The sequence below is a fragment of the Babylonia areolata genome, chromosome 7, assembly GCF_041734735.1.
Source record: "Babylonia areolata isolate BAREFJ2019XMU chromosome 7, ASM4173473v1, whole genome shotgun sequence".
Taxonomy (NCBI): domain Eukaryota; kingdom Metazoa; phylum Mollusca; class Gastropoda; order Neogastropoda; family Buccinidae; genus Babylonia; species Babylonia areolata.
The window spans coordinates 10241222-10258551 of record NC_134882.1 but is presented as its reverse complement, the minus strand read 5'-3'; the positions used below and the strand labels follow the sequence as shown (position 1 = coordinate 10258551).

The 17330-nt window shown below is 40.1% G+C and overlaps 1 protein-coding gene across 1 annotated transcript in view; it reads left to right on the top strand.

Moving 5' to 3' along the window:
* The window catches only part of LOC143283695 (LON peptidase N-terminal domain and RING finger protein 1-like), a 16919-nt gene extending 1343 nt beyond the window's left edge, over positions 1-15576 (top strand). The window contains exons 2-9 of the mRNA XM_076589930.1: positions 1-241; positions 1147-1416; positions 2174-2234; positions 3102-3269; positions 5453-5643; positions 7706-7998; positions 10859-11049; positions 11943-15576. The exon at positions 1-241 is cut by the window's left edge and continues 1 nt beyond it. Of these exons, the coding sequence (XP_076446045.1) occupies positions 1-241; positions 1147-1416; positions 2174-2234; positions 3102-3269; positions 5453-5643; positions 7706-7998; positions 10859-11049; positions 11943-12226 (1699 nt within the window). The 3' untranslated portion in view covers positions 12227-15576. The remainder of the gene's footprint in view (positions 242-1146; positions 1417-2173; positions 2235-3101; positions 3270-5452; positions 5644-7705; positions 7999-10858; positions 11050-11942) is intronic.
* The last annotated feature ends 1754 nt before the right edge of the window (positions 15577-17330 follow it).

Here is a 17330-nt window from a genome sequence, read left to right as displayed (position 1 = left end):
TGATGCTGACCACTTGCTGTTCAGCAACCGATCTCATGCCTATGCATCACTGCAGCAGTATGACAAAGCTCAGGAGGATGCTGAGAGGGTTGTGGCAATGTGTCCCAACTGGCCAAAGGGATTTTTCAGAAAGGGAAATGCTCTGTTTGAGTTGGGTCACTACGAGGATGCTGCTGTTGCCTTTCTTCAGTGCCTGGCATTGGACAATCATGTTGTTCTTGCCAAAGAAAATCTTTCCAGAGTGAGGATGGTTGCTTTTTTGGGTGTTTTTGTTTTATTTTTTGTTTTATTTTATTCTTTTTTTTTCTCACATGTCATAGTTTACTTGCACAAATGAGATTGTTCATTTGTATCATTGTCAGCTCCTTGTTTGTGTGAAGTGAAGTCCTATGACATTTCCACTTGCTGAGCTGTTTCACTTCACTTAAGTTTTTGTGTTTGTGGTTGTGGTTATTACTGTCTTTAATAATCCAGAGATCTGTAATACTTTTCATCAGTTTCTTTTGAAATTATACTCCTTATTGCCCATCATTAATTTAATGAAGCATCTTTGAAGAGTTTTGTTTGTTTGGGATTTTCTTTTTCATGAAAGGGAGAGACAGGGGTTTGTATTTTTTAGCACTTTCTTTGTTACCACAGATTTTTCTTGCATGAATTTAGAGCTGCTGTCCTTGGGGAGAGAGTATTGTCTTACATTTTAGTATATAGTGCTACCAACCTTTATCTTATTTTGTGTGGGTGTGGGTGTTTCTGCTTTTTTTGTTTCCCATATGAAAGGTGGATTTTTGTTCAGAATTTTGCCATTTATGCTCACTTTTTTGTGGTTCAAATCTGGAATCCCCACTGCCTTGTCAGGCACTTAATCCATTACGCCACCATTTTGGATATTAGCAATGGCGTGATTCTTATTTTTATCGTTCTCTGTCATTATATAGTCTCTGAATATGGTCCTGACTTTCCTTTCCATTGTGGCAATCCTTTAATGGTAATACATCGCGGTCACTGTTATACAATGCATACCTCTTTTATGTCCACCCTGACAAACCTTTCCTGTTATGTGTATCTTTCAGTTTCTCTGTACTTATTTTTCTTTTTTATTCACCCCCTTCGCTGATTTTTTTTGTTTCCCTCTGTTGTGTTTTGCAGTCTCTGCACATGGTCTTGTCCAAGCCAGCCCCTGATGACGTGCTCAAGAGGGCTGACAGGCAGCGAGAATATGATGCCAGCAAGTTCCAGGTTCTTGTTGATGGCAGTGTCAGCATGGATGCCTTGCAGCCTCATCTCTCTGTTGACACATGGCACCAGCTGAAACAGATCATGGATGACTTGGTGATGGACGAGTCCATTGGTTCCAGTTCCCTCCCCTCCTCCCCTGCAACCTCCTCCCATGGAATGGCAGCAGACAGTGGAATCGAAGTGAGTATTGTAGGTGCTGTGGCCATGAGTATATTGGATGTTGGTTATGACGGGCGCAATAGCCGAGTGGTTAAAGCATTGGACTGCCAATCTGAGGGTCCCGGGTTCAAATCACGGTGACGGCGCCTGGTGGGTAAAGGGTGGGGATTTTTACGATCTCCCAGGTCAACATATGTGCAGACCTGCTAGTGCCTGAACCCCCTTCGTGTGTATATGCAAGCAGAAGATCAAACACGCACGTTGAAGATCCTGTAATCCATGTCAGCGTTCGGTGGGTTATGGAAACAAGAACATACCCAGCATGCACCCCCCCGAAAACAGAGTATGGCTGCCTACATGGCGGGGCAAAAATGGTCATACATGTAAAAGCCCACTCATGTGCATACAAGTGAATGCAGAAGAAGAAGAAGGATGTTGGTTATTATAGATGCTGTGTTACATCAGTATGGTTATATTCTGTCTGATAGCATCAGGGTAACTGAAAATGTTCTCGTTTTCATCCCTGTGATAAAAACATTCATACACAACAGAGACTGCATGATTTTTAAGTCTTTGTTGAGGAAAGGGGTTGCTGGGCCACTGATGTGTGTGTGTGTGTGTGTGTGTGTGTGTGTGTGTTTGTGTACACATGTGTGGATATGGCATGTGGGTGTATATTTCTGATCTTCCTTTGATGTGTATAATTTGTTGTGCATTGTGGTTACATTCTCTGAAGGATTGAGCTATTTCAGATTGTGGGAAATGTGTCTTGTTGCAGAACTCTGGTACAGAAACTGATATAGCAGAGATTGCTGCTGAAGTGAAGGAAAAACAGAGATGTGAGTATGATGTTGAGACAAATGTGAGTGTAGATGTGTGTGAAAGAGAGAGAGAGAGAGAGAGAGAGAGAGAGAGAGAGAGAGAGAGAGAGAGAGAGAGAGCGAGCGTAACAAATCAAAATATTAAATCAAAGGATAATCATAAACCAGTGTTTATATATATATATATATATATATATATATATATATATATATAGAGAGAGAGAGAGAGAGAGAGATGTATATATATATATATATATATATATATATATATATATATATATAATCAGTTGACATAATCTACAGTTTATACACCCTTGTTTATTGATGAATTATATTTTACTCTATCTCCCTCTCAGTCACAGAGTACAGTAAAACAAAAACAAACTTCATACACATCATGATGGAAGATCAGAGGTTTTATCACAGTTGTCACCATGATAATAGCCGGGTTGTATACATATGTTAAGATTAAAGAAACTGGGTTTGCTGTAGAAGATAAAGAAATTGGGTTTTCTATAACAAGATAATATACAACACACACAAAAAAATTATCTATAAAAAATAAGTCGTTGACATGTTAGTTGATAAAAATGTGACCTTTTTTATATTACAGAAAAACGGTAAAAAGTTTCATCATGCTCCTGTGTTTCAATAAAAAGACAGATTTGTAATATATATATATGTATATATATATATATATATATATATATTAAGAAAAAAAAGAAGAAAAAAAATCAAATGCTTAACACAGCACAAACTCCTATGATATTTGCTTGCCCAGTAACACTTCATTATATTGTTCTGTGTTACACCACACGTCACAAGACTACTCAAAACATTGTGACATTTTCAGCCATAAATATGTTATAAAATGCTCTGTGTCAGGCCAGTCAGTGCCAGTTCTGGAGCACATCCCTATGGATCTAGAAGAACGTTGTCGACAGCAGCGCTCAAGATCTCAGTCGCCTGACAGGAAAGGCAAGGAACAGGACGACAGCAGACATGATGACCATCAATCTGGCGAATCCCATCAGTTACAACCCCTTGGCTCCAGTGAGTGATGAAGACACTGGGTCTTGTAGTTTAGAAAAGATTATGTTCTTTATCATTGATAAGTTTTTACCTTCTCTTCAATATCATTGATAACTTTCAGCTCTCCTAAATGTTAATGTACATAAGCAGGCTGTTATGTAAACCTTTAAAAATTTTTTTTACATTTTTGACTCACTTGTGTAAACAAAGTGAGTCTATGTTTTAACCCGGTGTTCAGTTGTCTGTGTGTGTGTGTGTGTGTGTCCGTGTGTCTGTGTGTCCATGGTAAACTTTAACATTGACATTTTCTCTGCAAATACTTTGTCAGTTGACACCAAATTTGGCATAAAAATAGGAAAAATTAAGTTCTTTCCAGTCATCTTGTTTAAAACAATATTGTACCTCTGGGATGGGCACACAAAAATAAAAAAAGAAGCCTAATTATATGCAAACTGCATTTACTGTTATATTTTTTGTATTCTCTAAATGTGGCACTTTGACCTCTTATTCTGACACAACAGGAGTCATTATTATCATTTTTTTTTCAAACAGAAACTTCTTTTGCTCAGCATGGAATTTTTATTTATTTTGCAAACGTTTTGGTGCAGATAGTAAAAAAGGGAAATTACTTTGTAATTAATGCTAGGGGACTTAATTTATCACAAGTGAGTCTTGAAGGCCTTGCCTCTCTTGTTTTTTTTTTTTTTTACCTTGATCCCTTTTTTTGTTTAGAAACCATGTTCTGTTTTCATGGCTGTTGGCCATGTTTATATAAGCTTCCAAATGCTGACATAGGTTTCTAAACCTTCAACATGCATATATTCATAGCATTGATGACTAAACTTATAACTTCAGTTACTTGTAATTTTCCATCTGCAAACTTGGGGTGAATAATAAGGGCCTGTGAGCTAGTGGGTATGCACATCTAGGCTTACCAAGTGAACGGCAGTATTACCTTCAAAGCAATTTTCATCTCAAACACCAAACAACCAGAGAACAGCATGTTCTTCTAGGAAGGCATTGCTGGCATGGGAAAAGAGTGTGTTAGTCTCTCACTTATCCCTTTAACATGTAAAGAAGAAGAAACAGTTTTCCCGTTGTTCAGTTTTAGAAGGACTGTCAGTGCTACTCATTTTCGTTTTTTTGCTGTCAGGAGGCTTTCTTCAGCCAATTTTAGTCTTCTGAAGCTAGTTGCATTGCTTGGACGGAAGAGTCTAGTATGGTCGTAACCCACTACTAACTCTGTGTAGTATGGAACTGACCGATGGTGTAGTTTGGTCAACATAGGCATTTAGTCACGTGTAGCTGTCAAAAAGTTGGAACCAAGCAATGCAACTGGCTTCTGAAGAGGTGAAGTTTCTTGGTAGTGTAAACATCAGAAAGAAAGGATGAATTTAGCCGAGGACCTAAACTCATTTATGGATGATTTTTACAGAATACATTTCTGTCTTATTTAAACTTGTACAATCCAACTTTACTTCATTACAACAGTAACTACAGGGTTCACTGAAAATAGAGAACCTCTTGGGAGCTTGCACAGTTTCCTTCATGGGGGTGTGGTGAACTGATGCAGAATTTTCGGCAAACAGTGTTGTGTACAGCCAATGAATTGAGCACCACTCATAATCAGATGTACTTTCTCACTTTCTCACTATTATTTTTTTTTTACAATGAAAATCTACAGCTATTGATTACAAGCCGATCTCCCAGGTCAACATATGTGCAGACCTGCTAGTGCCTGAACCCCCTTCGTGGGTGTATGCAATGAGAAGATCAAATACGCACGTTAAAGATCCTGTAATCCATGTCAGCGTTTGGTGGGTTATGGAAACAAGAACATACCCAGCATGCACACCCCCGAAAACGGAGTATGGCTGCCTACATGGCGGGGTAAAAATGGTCATACACGTAAAAGCCCACTTGTGTACATACGAGTGAACGCAGAAGAAGAAGAAGAAGATTACAAGCCACTGTGTAACTATTCATTTTGGGCTAAATTACTGATTTTTCAAACATATTTTCAAGCTGTTCATGGTGTATGTGTGCCTGAGACAGTTGTTTGTGGCAGACCATCAGTATCCTTCATTTATTTAAATCATCTCCCTTTTCGAAACAATTTTTGAAAACAAACCTCCAACTACAGAAGTGTCCTTAACTTTTTGTGAAGCCTGTATGATATCTCTTCTGTTTGTAATTTGCAACAGAAGTGGAAACAGATGTCAAGGAGATCGATCCATCACTTCTGAATGTGGAGGATGTAGAATGCAGCCTGTGCTACCGTCTCTTCTACCAGCCGGTGACCACCCGGTGTGGCCACACGTTCTGTCGACAGTGTCTGGACCGTTGTCTGGATCATCAGACCTCCTGCCCCATGTGCAAGAGCTCTCTGGCTGAGGTGATTATCATTATCTTTTGTTATTATTCTGTTTTCTTTCTTTCTTCTTTTTCTTCATATTTAAATATTCATTTACTTCTGTATTTGTTTGATTATTTATTTCTTTATTTTTTCATATTTAGATATTCATTTACTTCTTTATTTGTCTAATTATTTATTCTTTTTTTCTTTGTTTTTTTTACTCAAGGCCTGACTAAGCGTGTTGGGTTATGCTGCTGGTCAGGCATCTGCTTGGCAGATGTGGTGTAGTGTTTATGGATTTGTCCGAACGCAGCGACGCCTCCTTGAGCTACTGATACTGATACTGATCTGGCTGAGGTGAGAGGAAGGCTCCTGTCTGTAATGTCAAGCAGTGAGTCACTGTTTCTGGTCGCATAACCTGTTACCACTCTTTTTGGCATGTGTGTCTGTTTGGGAGAATTTAAGTGAGTTCAGGAGTCAGTTTTGAATTTGATTTGATAAACATACCGTGCCCCACTGGTGAAGGAATACCATGTCCCACTAGTGAAGGAATACCGTGTCCCACTAGTGAAGGAATACCATGTCCCACTAGTGAAGGAATACCGTGTCCCACTGGTGAAGGAATACTGTGTCCCAAAGGTGAAGGAAAGGAAGATGGCTGATCTGGCCTAGTGGGTCACAGTAAATATGAGAGGTTGAATGTAATTTTAGGGGGAAAGATTTCCGTTCTGATCACTGAGTTTTGTTTTGTTTTTCTTTTGCCAGAGAGTTGTGGATTGATATTCTTCTGCATTAGCGTCCATGATCTTCACTGAAAAGAAGAATAATTTAGTGTTTATAATTGACGTTTAGTTTTGGTGGTTTTGAAAAAAAAAAAGGTTTCAACCCTGATATTGCTCTGTGTGGTCTAATCTTTTTGGGCATGTACATTGTGTGTGCACCTGAATGCAAAGTCCATGCATGTATATGGAAAATTATATATCTGTATTTGTGTTTATATAAACATGTGTATACAAGTTCATGTGAAGTTCTTGTCGATTCCATCATCTTAGATGAACAGACTATAAAATAAATAAACGAAACGTTTCCCCCATTCCTCAACAAGGGTCAGAGGATTACATTTTCTTGATTCTCGTTTGTATATATTTATGGTTCCTTTACAGACTGTTTACAGCTAATGTAACTTTTCCTTATCTAGATTTTGAATCATTAGAATTTGATTGTAAATTCAGTCCCTCTGCTCTGCAACTCTTCCCATTGTGATAACTCAGACACACGATGATGAAATTCCAGTTTCTCACGGAGGCATCACTGAGTTCAGACAAATCAACATGTGCTATACCACATCTGCTGGGCAGATGCCTGACAGCAGCATAACCCAACGAGCTAGTCAAGCCTTAAGTGCATGCATATGTGTACCTATCAGATTGAATTTCTTCTGCAGAATTTTGCCAGAGGATAACACCTTTGTTGCCATGGGTTCTTTTTCAGTGCGCCAAGTGCCAAGTGTTGCCCACTGAAGCAAGGTTATCATCTCATCTGAATGACTGGAAGCTCAGTTTGATTTTCCTGACAAACTTGGGAGAAGGGGCGAGACTGGGGTTTAAACCCAGAACCTTGCAGACACTGTGTTGGCAGATGAGCGTCCTAACCATTCTGCCACCTTCCTCCTTGAAGTTGATGAAACAGATAGCGCAATAGCCGAATGGTTAAAGCGTTGGACTTTCAGTCTGAGGGTCCCGGGTTCGAATCACGGTGACGGCGCCTGGTGGGTAAAGGGTGGAGACTTTTTCCGATCTCCCAGGTCAACATATGTGCAGACCTGCTAGTGCCTGAACCCCCTTCGTGTGTATACGCAAGCAAAAGATCAAATACGCACGTTAAAGATCCTGTAATCCATGTCAGCGTTCGGTGGGTTATGGAATTAAGTACATACCCAGCATGCACACCCCTGAAAGCGGAGTATGGCTGCCTACATGGCGGGGTAAAAACGGTCATACACGTAAAAGCCCACTCGTGTATATACGAGTGAACGTGGGAGTTGCAGCCCACGAACAAAGAAGAAGAAGAAGAAGAAGATGAAACAGATGTCTGCTTCCAGTACCTGGCAGAGAGAAGATCGGCAGTGACAGAGTGCCTCCAGACCATCCTCACGACCTACTTCCCAAAGGAGCACGAGGAACGCCAGCAGATCCATGAAGAGGAGATCAACGAACTGGCCCGCATGGGGCTGGACCGCCAGCACGACATCCCCATCTTCGTCTGCACGCTGGGCTTCCCCACAGTCCCCTGTCCCCTGCACATCTTTGAGCCACGCTATCGCCTCATGGTTCGCCAGTGCATGGAGTCGGGCACTCGCCAGTTTGGCATGTGTGCCTGTTTGGGAGAGTCTGAGTGAGTTATGCTGTGGGTTTGTTCTGTGTGCCTGTTTGGGAGAGTCTGAGTGAGTTATGCTGTGGGTTTGTTCTGTGTGCTTGTTTGGGAGAGTCTGCGTTCAGCTTGGGTTTGCGTTGTGTGCCTGTTTTGGAGATTCTGAGTTGGTTCAATTGTGGGTTTGCTTTGTGTGCATGTTCGGGAGACTTTGAGTGAGTTCAGCTTGGGTATGCTTTGTGTGCCGGTTTGGGAGAGTATCTGTGAGTAATGCTTTGGGTTTGCTTTGTGTGACTGTTTGGGAGAGTCTGAGTGAGTTCAGCAGTGGTTTTGCTCTGTGTGCCTGTTTGGGAGAGTCTGAGTGAGTTCAGCAGTGGTTTTGCTCTGTGTGCCTGTTTGGGAGAGTCTGAGTGAGTTATGCTGTGGGTTTGTTCTGTGTGCCTGTTTGGGGGAGTCTGAGTTCAGCTTGGGTTTGCGTTGTGTGCCTGTTTTGGAGATTCTGAGTTGGTTCAATTGTGGGTTTGCTTTGTGTGCATGTTCGGGAGACTTTGAGTGAGTTCAGCTTGGGTATGCTTTGTGTGCCGGTTTGGGAGAGTATCTGTGAGTAATGCTTTGGGTTTGCTTTGTGTGACTGTTTGGGAGAGTCTGAGTGAGTTCAGCAGTGGTTTTGCTCTGTGTGCCTGTTTGGGAGAGTCTGAGTGAGTTAGCTATGGGTTTGCTTTGTGTACCTGTTCGGGAGAGTTTGAGTGAGTTCAGCTTGGGTTTGCTTTGTGTAGTTTGAGTGAGCTAAGCTTGGGTTTGCTTTGTGTGCCGGGTTGGGAGAGTCTGTGTGAGTTCCGTTATGGGTTTGCTTTGTGTCCCTGTTTGGGAGAGTATAAGTGAGTAATGCTGTTGGTTTGCTCTGTGTGTCCCAGTTTGGGACAGTTTCGGTGAGTAGAGCATGGGTTTGCTTTGTGTCTCAGTTTGGGATAGTCTGAGTGAGTTCAGCTAAAGGTTTGCTTTGTGTTCCTCTTTTAGAGAGTCTGAGTGAGTTCAGGTATGGGTTTGCATTGTGTACCTGTTAGGGAGAGTTTGAGTGAGTTCAGGTATGGGTTTGCATTGTGTACCTGTTAGGGAGAGTTTGAGTGAGTTCAGGTATGGGTTTGCATTGTGTACCTGTTAGGGAGAGTTTGAGTGTGTTCAGCTAGGGGTTTGCATTGTGTACTTGTTAGGGAGAGTTTGAGTGAGTTCAGGTATGGGTTTGCATTGTGTACCTGTTAGGGAGATTTTGAGTGTGTTCAGCAATGGGTTTGCATTGTGGACCAGTTAGGGAGAGTCTGAGTGAGTCCTGTTATGAGTTTGCATTGTGTATTTGTTAGGGAGAGTTTGAGTGTGTTCAGCAATGGGTTTGCATTGTGGACCAGTTGGGGAGAGTCTGAGTGAGTTCTTCTATGGGTTTGCTCTGTGTGCCTGCTTTTGGTTGCTGTTGTTTTGTTGAGTGGGAGTTCTGGTGAATTGTGATTGTGTTCAGAGTTTGGTGTATGCTATGTAGAAAAGGACCATTTCTGTGGTCCAGTAAGGGAGAGAGAGAGAGAGAGAGAGAGAGAGAGAGAGAAGGAGTGAGCTAGAATCCAAGGGGAAGGTCTGTATTTGTCTGTACAACTACAAGTGTCTTCTGTTTGTCTGTTTGCCTGATCATGTGTTGTTTTTTATTGTGAAAGAGGGAGAGAGACAATCCACACTATTTAAGGCCAGACACGGTAGTACAAAAACGTATGAAATAAACTTGAAGTTTATGGCTTTCTGTGACATGGTATGCAAAGATATTGGACTAAACATGTCTAAAAAGGTCATTTTGTGGAATTTGTCGTGACGGTTTCCATGGAAACGAATCCAAAATGGCCGACAAACAAAAAAATTAAAAGCTTAAAACTTAGGTACCTTTATAGATATGTTATTTCTGTTTGTTTTATTTGATTTATTTGTATTTGTTCTTTATTATAGTGCAGTGGTATTTTGGAATTTGAATAAATACATTTTTTGTTGTTGTTGTTGAAATGTGTATAAATTCCTTGACATAATGTTTTTCAAATGAGTGTATATTCATTCTTTTACTAGTACTATACAAACCACTGCACTATAATAAAGATGAATACATAAAGAAAGAAAGTACCAAGTTTGAACATGCTATCTTTTAAAGTTTTTGAGCATTAGCATTTTGAAAAATGGTATTACGAAGACAAAACACAAAACTGAGAAAACAGGAAAAGAAAGAGATATGCTTGTACTCACAAGAAATCACACATGTTGATGCTGTTTGAAGCTTTATTTAAGTGAATATAGTACCCAGGTGAAACGGACTATAAAGATTAGATGTTGAAGAAGCAAATTATGCGAAAAAACGAAAATCACAAAAAAATCATGATTTTGGTCAAAATTTCACTACCGTGTCTGGCCTTAAGTGTCTGTACTGACATAGTGTAACTAAGTATATATCTAACAATATGAAATGTATTTTCAGTGTTGATGACTCACATTGATGTATGTATATATGTGGCATTAATGTGTGCAGGTACATTGATCTGAGTGCTTTTAATGTGTGTGGATTTACATTCTTATATTCTTTGAAATTATAAAAGTTTTCCTTGTGAAGTATGTAGAGCTCTAAACTGTACTATAGGACTGCACTGTAAAAATGTTTCATTTTAAAGATTTGGAACATATATATAGTGCTGTCAAATGTTATAAAGCGCTTTTCAAGAACAGATCATTCAGACACATGAATGTACACACACACACAGGCATTCACATGCATACACACAAACATGTGTGAAAGAAATAGTAAATAATCATTTGTATAAATATTGTTTTTATTTGAATTATGAAAGTGTTGGTTTGTTGACAGGGAAGAGTTCTCTGAATACGGTTGTATGCTGGAGGTTCGAGATGTTCATTTCTTTCCTGATGGACGATCTCTGGTAGACACTGTGGGTGGCCGGCGATTCCGTGTCCTGAGTCGGGGAAAGCGGGATGGCTACAACACGGCCAAAGTAGAGTTTCTCCAGGATGATCCGATCAATGAGACAGATCTGGCTGGTGAGTTTGGTTGGTGTCCTTCTAGAGGATGGAAGTGTGGATATATTTGAATGTATATTTTCTTCTTAAAAAAAAAAAAACATTCTGTGTCTGTTCATGTTAAAATTGTATGTGACAGTGTCAGCTAAACATAGTCGCAGGTTGATTAGAAAACCAGTGAGAAATCAATAAAGTTTTGTTAATTAGAAAAGTCATATAATCATTTAACCATCTTTAAAAGCTTTCATTTTAGGTCACTATGTCAGCTTATCTTAGAGTTCTTTTGAGGACAATTATAGACTTTCTGCCTGAAATAGTAACTTGGTGAGTGATTGTTGTCACACTAACGAAGAGAGAAATCAAAGGAAAATGCCATTGTGGACTGCTTAATTTGAATTCAAATTCAATATTTTTCAATGTGTTGAAAAAATTTACATTCAAATATATTCTGGTTGACATTAGTTTGAAACCGAACAGGATGTAGAAGTTGTGCATTACATGGGCTGTCTTCAGAAAACAGATGATCCCTCTCTCTCTCTCTCTCTCTCTCTGTGTCTGTCTTTTGTCCGGTTTTCCCTTCTGAGGGCTGGAGGAAAAAAAGAAGTATTGTTTGCTTATTCTATTACCCTCAGAAATTGAATTAATTATTAGATTTAGCTATTCATTCTCTCTTTCTGTCTCTGTCTTTTGTCCATTTTACCCTTTTGAGGGCTGAATGAAAAAGAAAGTATTGTTTGCTTATTCTATTACCTGCAGAAATTAAATTCATTCATTCATTCATTCGTTCTCTCTCTCTCTCTGGCTCTCTCAGTCTTGAGTGCTTCAATCATTAGGTGGAAGTAGCATTTCTTTAACTTGTAATTACAACAACAAAACCGTACCACTCTCAGTCTTCCCTCCCTCACCCCTCACAGAAATCCAGTCGGACCAGGAAGAAGTCTACAGGAGCATCCAGACCTGGCTGGCCGGCCTGCCCCTTCTGCACAGGGCGCGCATCTCCCAGCATTTCGGCAACCTGCCCGAGCGGGATCAGAACCCCACGGCCAACCCGAACGGCCCTGCCTGGACATGGTGGTGCATTGCGGTGCTCCCTCTGGACCCCGTCATGCAGCTGAACCTGCTGGCCTCCGGTTCCTTCAAGGAGCGGTTGAGAACTCTGAAACAGGTTCTGAGCTCTCTGGGGTCCCGATACAGATGACTAGCCGGCTTTGCCTTGAGAGGGTTGGGCGACTTTGGAAATGTGCTTCGACCACCTGGGGACTTTTTGGTCGGCCTTTTGTGCGGCACGGCTGTGCTCGCGGCGTTTCTCTTCCACTTGATGTACAGTTGGTCGTAGGTTGGGTGTTTGCTGTTGTTTGAGTCCGTGGGAGTGGTTGTTACGATGGTTTTGTTTGATGAGTGTTTGTGCTTCACGAGTTAAACAGAGTGGTTGTTATGAAGGTCTGTTTGATGGGACACAGATGGGTTTTGCTTTCTTTGTGAGGGAGGGAGGTGTGTTGGTGTGAGTGTGTGGTCAGAGACAGGATGTGGTGTACATGAATTCTAGTTTTTATATTATATTGTATCAGAAAGAGAATGTATTCAAGACAATTACTGATGAAGTAGCAATAATTGAGATTTGTCCTTTATTCAGCCATATACAACAGTTTGCTTTTGATATTAAACAGAGACTGACTTCCCAATATTCAGACTGCAAGAAAAAGTGAAAAAGTTGGTGCAAGACTGTATGTATTATTTCCTCTGCAAGAATGCCCACATCTACAACTTTTTCTGCCTCTGTTGTGGTTGGTGATGCCAAGTTCAGTTTTCTAAATCCACTAGGAACCTTGGAGTCATTCTTGACTCGAACCTCAGCATGCATGCTCAGGTAGTAAATCTGATACGCACAGTCAGTCGTGAACTTCGTCGCATCAACTCTATCCGTCAGTACCTTTCTGTTGAAACTACTAAAACTATTATTTCTGCTTTTATGCTGTCACGAATTGACTACTGTAATTCTCTTCTCGTAGGCTGTTTACATATTTTTCAGCGAATTCAAAAACTTCAAAACAATGCTGCCCATCTGACTCTTGAGTCCCACATACTGATCACATTTCTTCTCACCTCCGTACTCTACATTGGTTCCCCATTGAAGTGAGAATTAAATACAAAGTTGCGTGTCTCTGCTATTCTGCTTTCCACTCCACAGGACCTACATATCTTTCTGACATTATCAGTGTTTACACTCCTGCAAGAAATCTCCGCTCTTCCTCTGACTGTTACCTTTTGAAACTTCCCCTTGTCAATACATGAAGAGAGATCGATTCTTCTTTGCTGCTCCTCACATCTGGAACAACCTTCCTCATCATATCTGTGCATCTGATTCTGTTTCTGCTTTTCACTCATTACTAAAAACTCATCTTTTTAAAACCTATCTATAAAAACTCTCGGCTTCCTTGTTCTCCAACACCACCCATGTCAGCTCACTTTGTATGTATGTAGAGTGGGAGGGGGAGAGTGTGAGTGGAGGGGGAGGGGGTTTTGAGAAAGAGTGGTCATGAATGTTTTATGTAACTTGTAATATTTTTCTTTCATGTAAAGTGCTTACCTGCCAATATGGTGTCCATGAGGGTTGGTTTCAATTCGTGTTCTTACCCTTCTCCCAAGGTTGACAGGAAAATAAAACTGAGTTTGTAATCATTCGGATGAGATGATAAAACTGAGGACCTGTGTTCAGCATGCACTTGTCACACTGAAAAAGAACCCATGGCAAAAAAAAAAAAGTGTTCTCTTGCAAACTTCTGCAGAAGAAATCCACTCTGATAGGTACATATACATATATATATATATATATATATATATATATATATATATATGTGTGTCATCAACACCAACTAGCTATGCTGGTGCCAGGCATCTACCCAGCAGAGCGCTATGCAGTGATGCCTCCTTGAGAAACTGGATCTGAATAACATGCAGTTACAAGATGACTGTGCAGAAGAAACCCCAAACTACACTCTGATTCAAGCTCAGTGTATCATTGTGCCTTGTAGATGTTATGCTGACACTGAAAATCTTGATTCTGAACATTAAGACAGAAAATGTGACTGAAAACGTTTTTTTTCAGCTGAGAAATACATTCAGTTTAATGAAATTGTACAGAACATTTGTAAAAAAAACACAAAAAAACCCACCAAAAAACCCTGTATATTCAAATGTGATTTGGGTTCTCTTTCGTTCTTTTTTTTTTTTTTTTCTTTTTTACATTTTTTTCAGAGGAACAAATGTGTGTCAGATTTACGTCATTCAAATGTGAGAACATTGTGATGACATGTAGTGATGGTTTTCATGAAGGGTATGTGGTTCAGTGATTAAATATTTGAACTCTAAAAGCTCATAGTTTACTGTAATATACATTATTTATTTCTTACTGTGTACAATTTGATGATGACATTTATCTGATTATGGTTTTCATGAAGAAAATGTGGTTCAGTGCAAACTTCAATGAACTAAGATTAGAACTGTGAATTCATAATTTACTATAATATACATTATTTCTTGCTGTGTACAATTTGCTATTGTATGTGGTTTATATCTTTATATATTCCTATGCGAGTACTCCCCAGCTACAGAAACCTATGTATGTATCTGTGTGTCTGAACCACAATAAGTGAAGGGCCACTGTGATACGAGGCGTGTGTGTTCATTAAAACAAATGCATGTAAGTTTATACATTGAGTAAAGTCAGCATGTGTGGCTGTTGCAATGAATGGACAATGTTGTTAAGGCATCAGATGTATTAACCATTGAGCATGAATGTTTATGCTTACATTCAGAAGAAATGCAAGTTTTATGTGAAAAAGTTTGGTTGTGTTGATCCATAAAAAAAATATATAAATAAACATTGACAGGCTCAGGGGTATTTTTATGCTCCATGTGCAAAGTGGAACATTCATAACGACAGTTCAGCTGAGTTTGTTTAACTGGTTGTCAGTATTCTCTCAGCCCTGCTCCATCCTGGATCCATATCTTCTGCGTACGTGGGCTTCAACTCCCACGTTCACTTGTATATACGTGAGTGGGCTTTTTACGTGTATGACCGTTTTTACACCGCCATGTAGGCAGCCATACTCTGCTTTCGGGGGTGTGCATGCTGGGTATATTCTCGTTTCCATAACCCACCGAACGCTGACATGGATTACAGGATCTTTAACGTGCATGTTGATCTTATGCTTGCGTATACACACGAAGGGGGTTCAGGCACTGGCAGGTCTGCACATATGTTGACCTGGGAGATCGTAAAAATCTCCACCCTTTACCCACCAGGCGCCGTCACCGTGATTCGAACCCGGGACCCTCAGATCGAAAGTCCAACGCTTTAACCATTCGGCTAGGTTGCCCGTCTGGATCCATATCAAAAGTCCTTCCTCTGTCTGGATTTCTCTGTGTTGTGGTATGGTTGCTTTACTGAACACAACAAATATGTACGCGTCTCCACTTAAAAACTCAGCTGAATTGGTGTTACATAAGGGATATACCAACTTGCTTGTGAAGCATAAAAATCCCCTTCGTAATGTGACGGGGTGGTAAGGTGGTGTTGGAGAAGGTGAAGACAGGTAGAAGGTGTTTGCAGAAGAGAGCCGCAGCCAGGCAAGGTAGACTCGGGAAGGCAGTGCGCTGGTTTTCTTCTTTTATTCTTTCATTCTTCCAGACCAGGAGAGTTCTCTCTTTGTCTGGCACTCGCTCACTCCTTATATTCTGTTCCGCCGAACCGCAAAGCCAGCGCCGCGAAGCAACTCACGAAACCGGCCCTCCGCGAGCCTTGAGGGGCCAAGCTTGTGTTTGTTTGACCAATTTTAGCGGCTTCTGACTTTCGGCTCAGGGAACTAACATAGACATATTATATATCACACAAAACTACAAGAGACGAGCATTTTCTTAAGCTAAACCATTTTCTACAAAATTAATGTAGTTAAAAACTGTAAACAAAAAGAGTCACTGAATGAACGAGCTTTTAACGAGTTCATGTATCATTTTTGTACATTACAACAATTAATACGTCGCAATATGTAATATAATTGCAACAATTAAGTAACTGAACATCCTGAATTTCCAACTATATAAAAATCATCTATAAAATCTGCTTCTAGAGTAAAGATTTTTTATGTAAAAATTCAAGAGAAAACTCAGCGGACAGCTCCCGTGTCGGCACCGCCTGGCGGTGCTTTTGGCACTTGTGATCGACAATGAAATACTTCGTTTAAACCAACTACAACATAATTATACATGCACGATACTAATCAGATTGATAACAGAAATGCAAACATCTGCAAGACACGCTATAAAAATGTCTAGGTATTGTAAAAACATATTTTGCTCAAATCGGCACTGACGAATTCCAATGGCTTGAAGAAGAGATAGTTTTGTGGTGCCGAAATGCCGTCAGACATTTCGTACCATCGCATGCCTATAACTTAGGTGTACACGGAAAGCAGTACACGAGAAGAAGGCTTAATCATTTACATTTTAATGCAAATTCTAAATTCCACGGCAACTATATCGATTTATAGAAAACGAAGGTATTTTATATGTTTCAACTGAGTGGATTTCGAAGATCGCGCCAAAACTCATTCATATAAATATTAGTTTAAAAAAGTTATAGGCTTTCTGGCCAAATGATATCATTACAGTTGAGAAGTATGATCGTTCTGAAGTTCCATAACACAAAACTATAATCTCATCTACAAGGAAGTGTTTATAATTTAACAAATTGATGAAAATCATAATACGGTTCCCTGTAAAGGGAGATAACTTGTGACCGATTTACAACTTCCTTAGTGACCTTCGGCGAGTCACAAACGTCGTCTGCTAAGCTGGCCCAACGAAGATCGTAGCCAACCCGGCTACAGTAATATCAGCATTTTGAACTGGATCCACAAATCTAAACTCACGTCTTAAGTAAAACTGGCATCTCTTTTGCAGGTGAGCATAAAAATTTGTGTTCAACCATAAACAAATATGTGCCTTAAAATGTTGTCCATCCATTGCAATACCCACACATGCTGACATGATACCTCTTATATCATGGTAGCTGTAACTTTTTGCACCTATTATGTTTGTGTGTATATTCATTACTGGCACATAAAAGTCGGGTAAAGAGAAATGGAAACCAACGCAGTATTGCACAGTGCTTTTGATTACTGAGTTCTACATTGTGTGAATATTGTGCACTGTGTTTCCTCATTGTGAAATGCCCAGGCCTGCTTGCTTTTGATCAGATTGGGACTGTGAATCGGGATTTTAAAAGAAGGCTAACCCTTGTT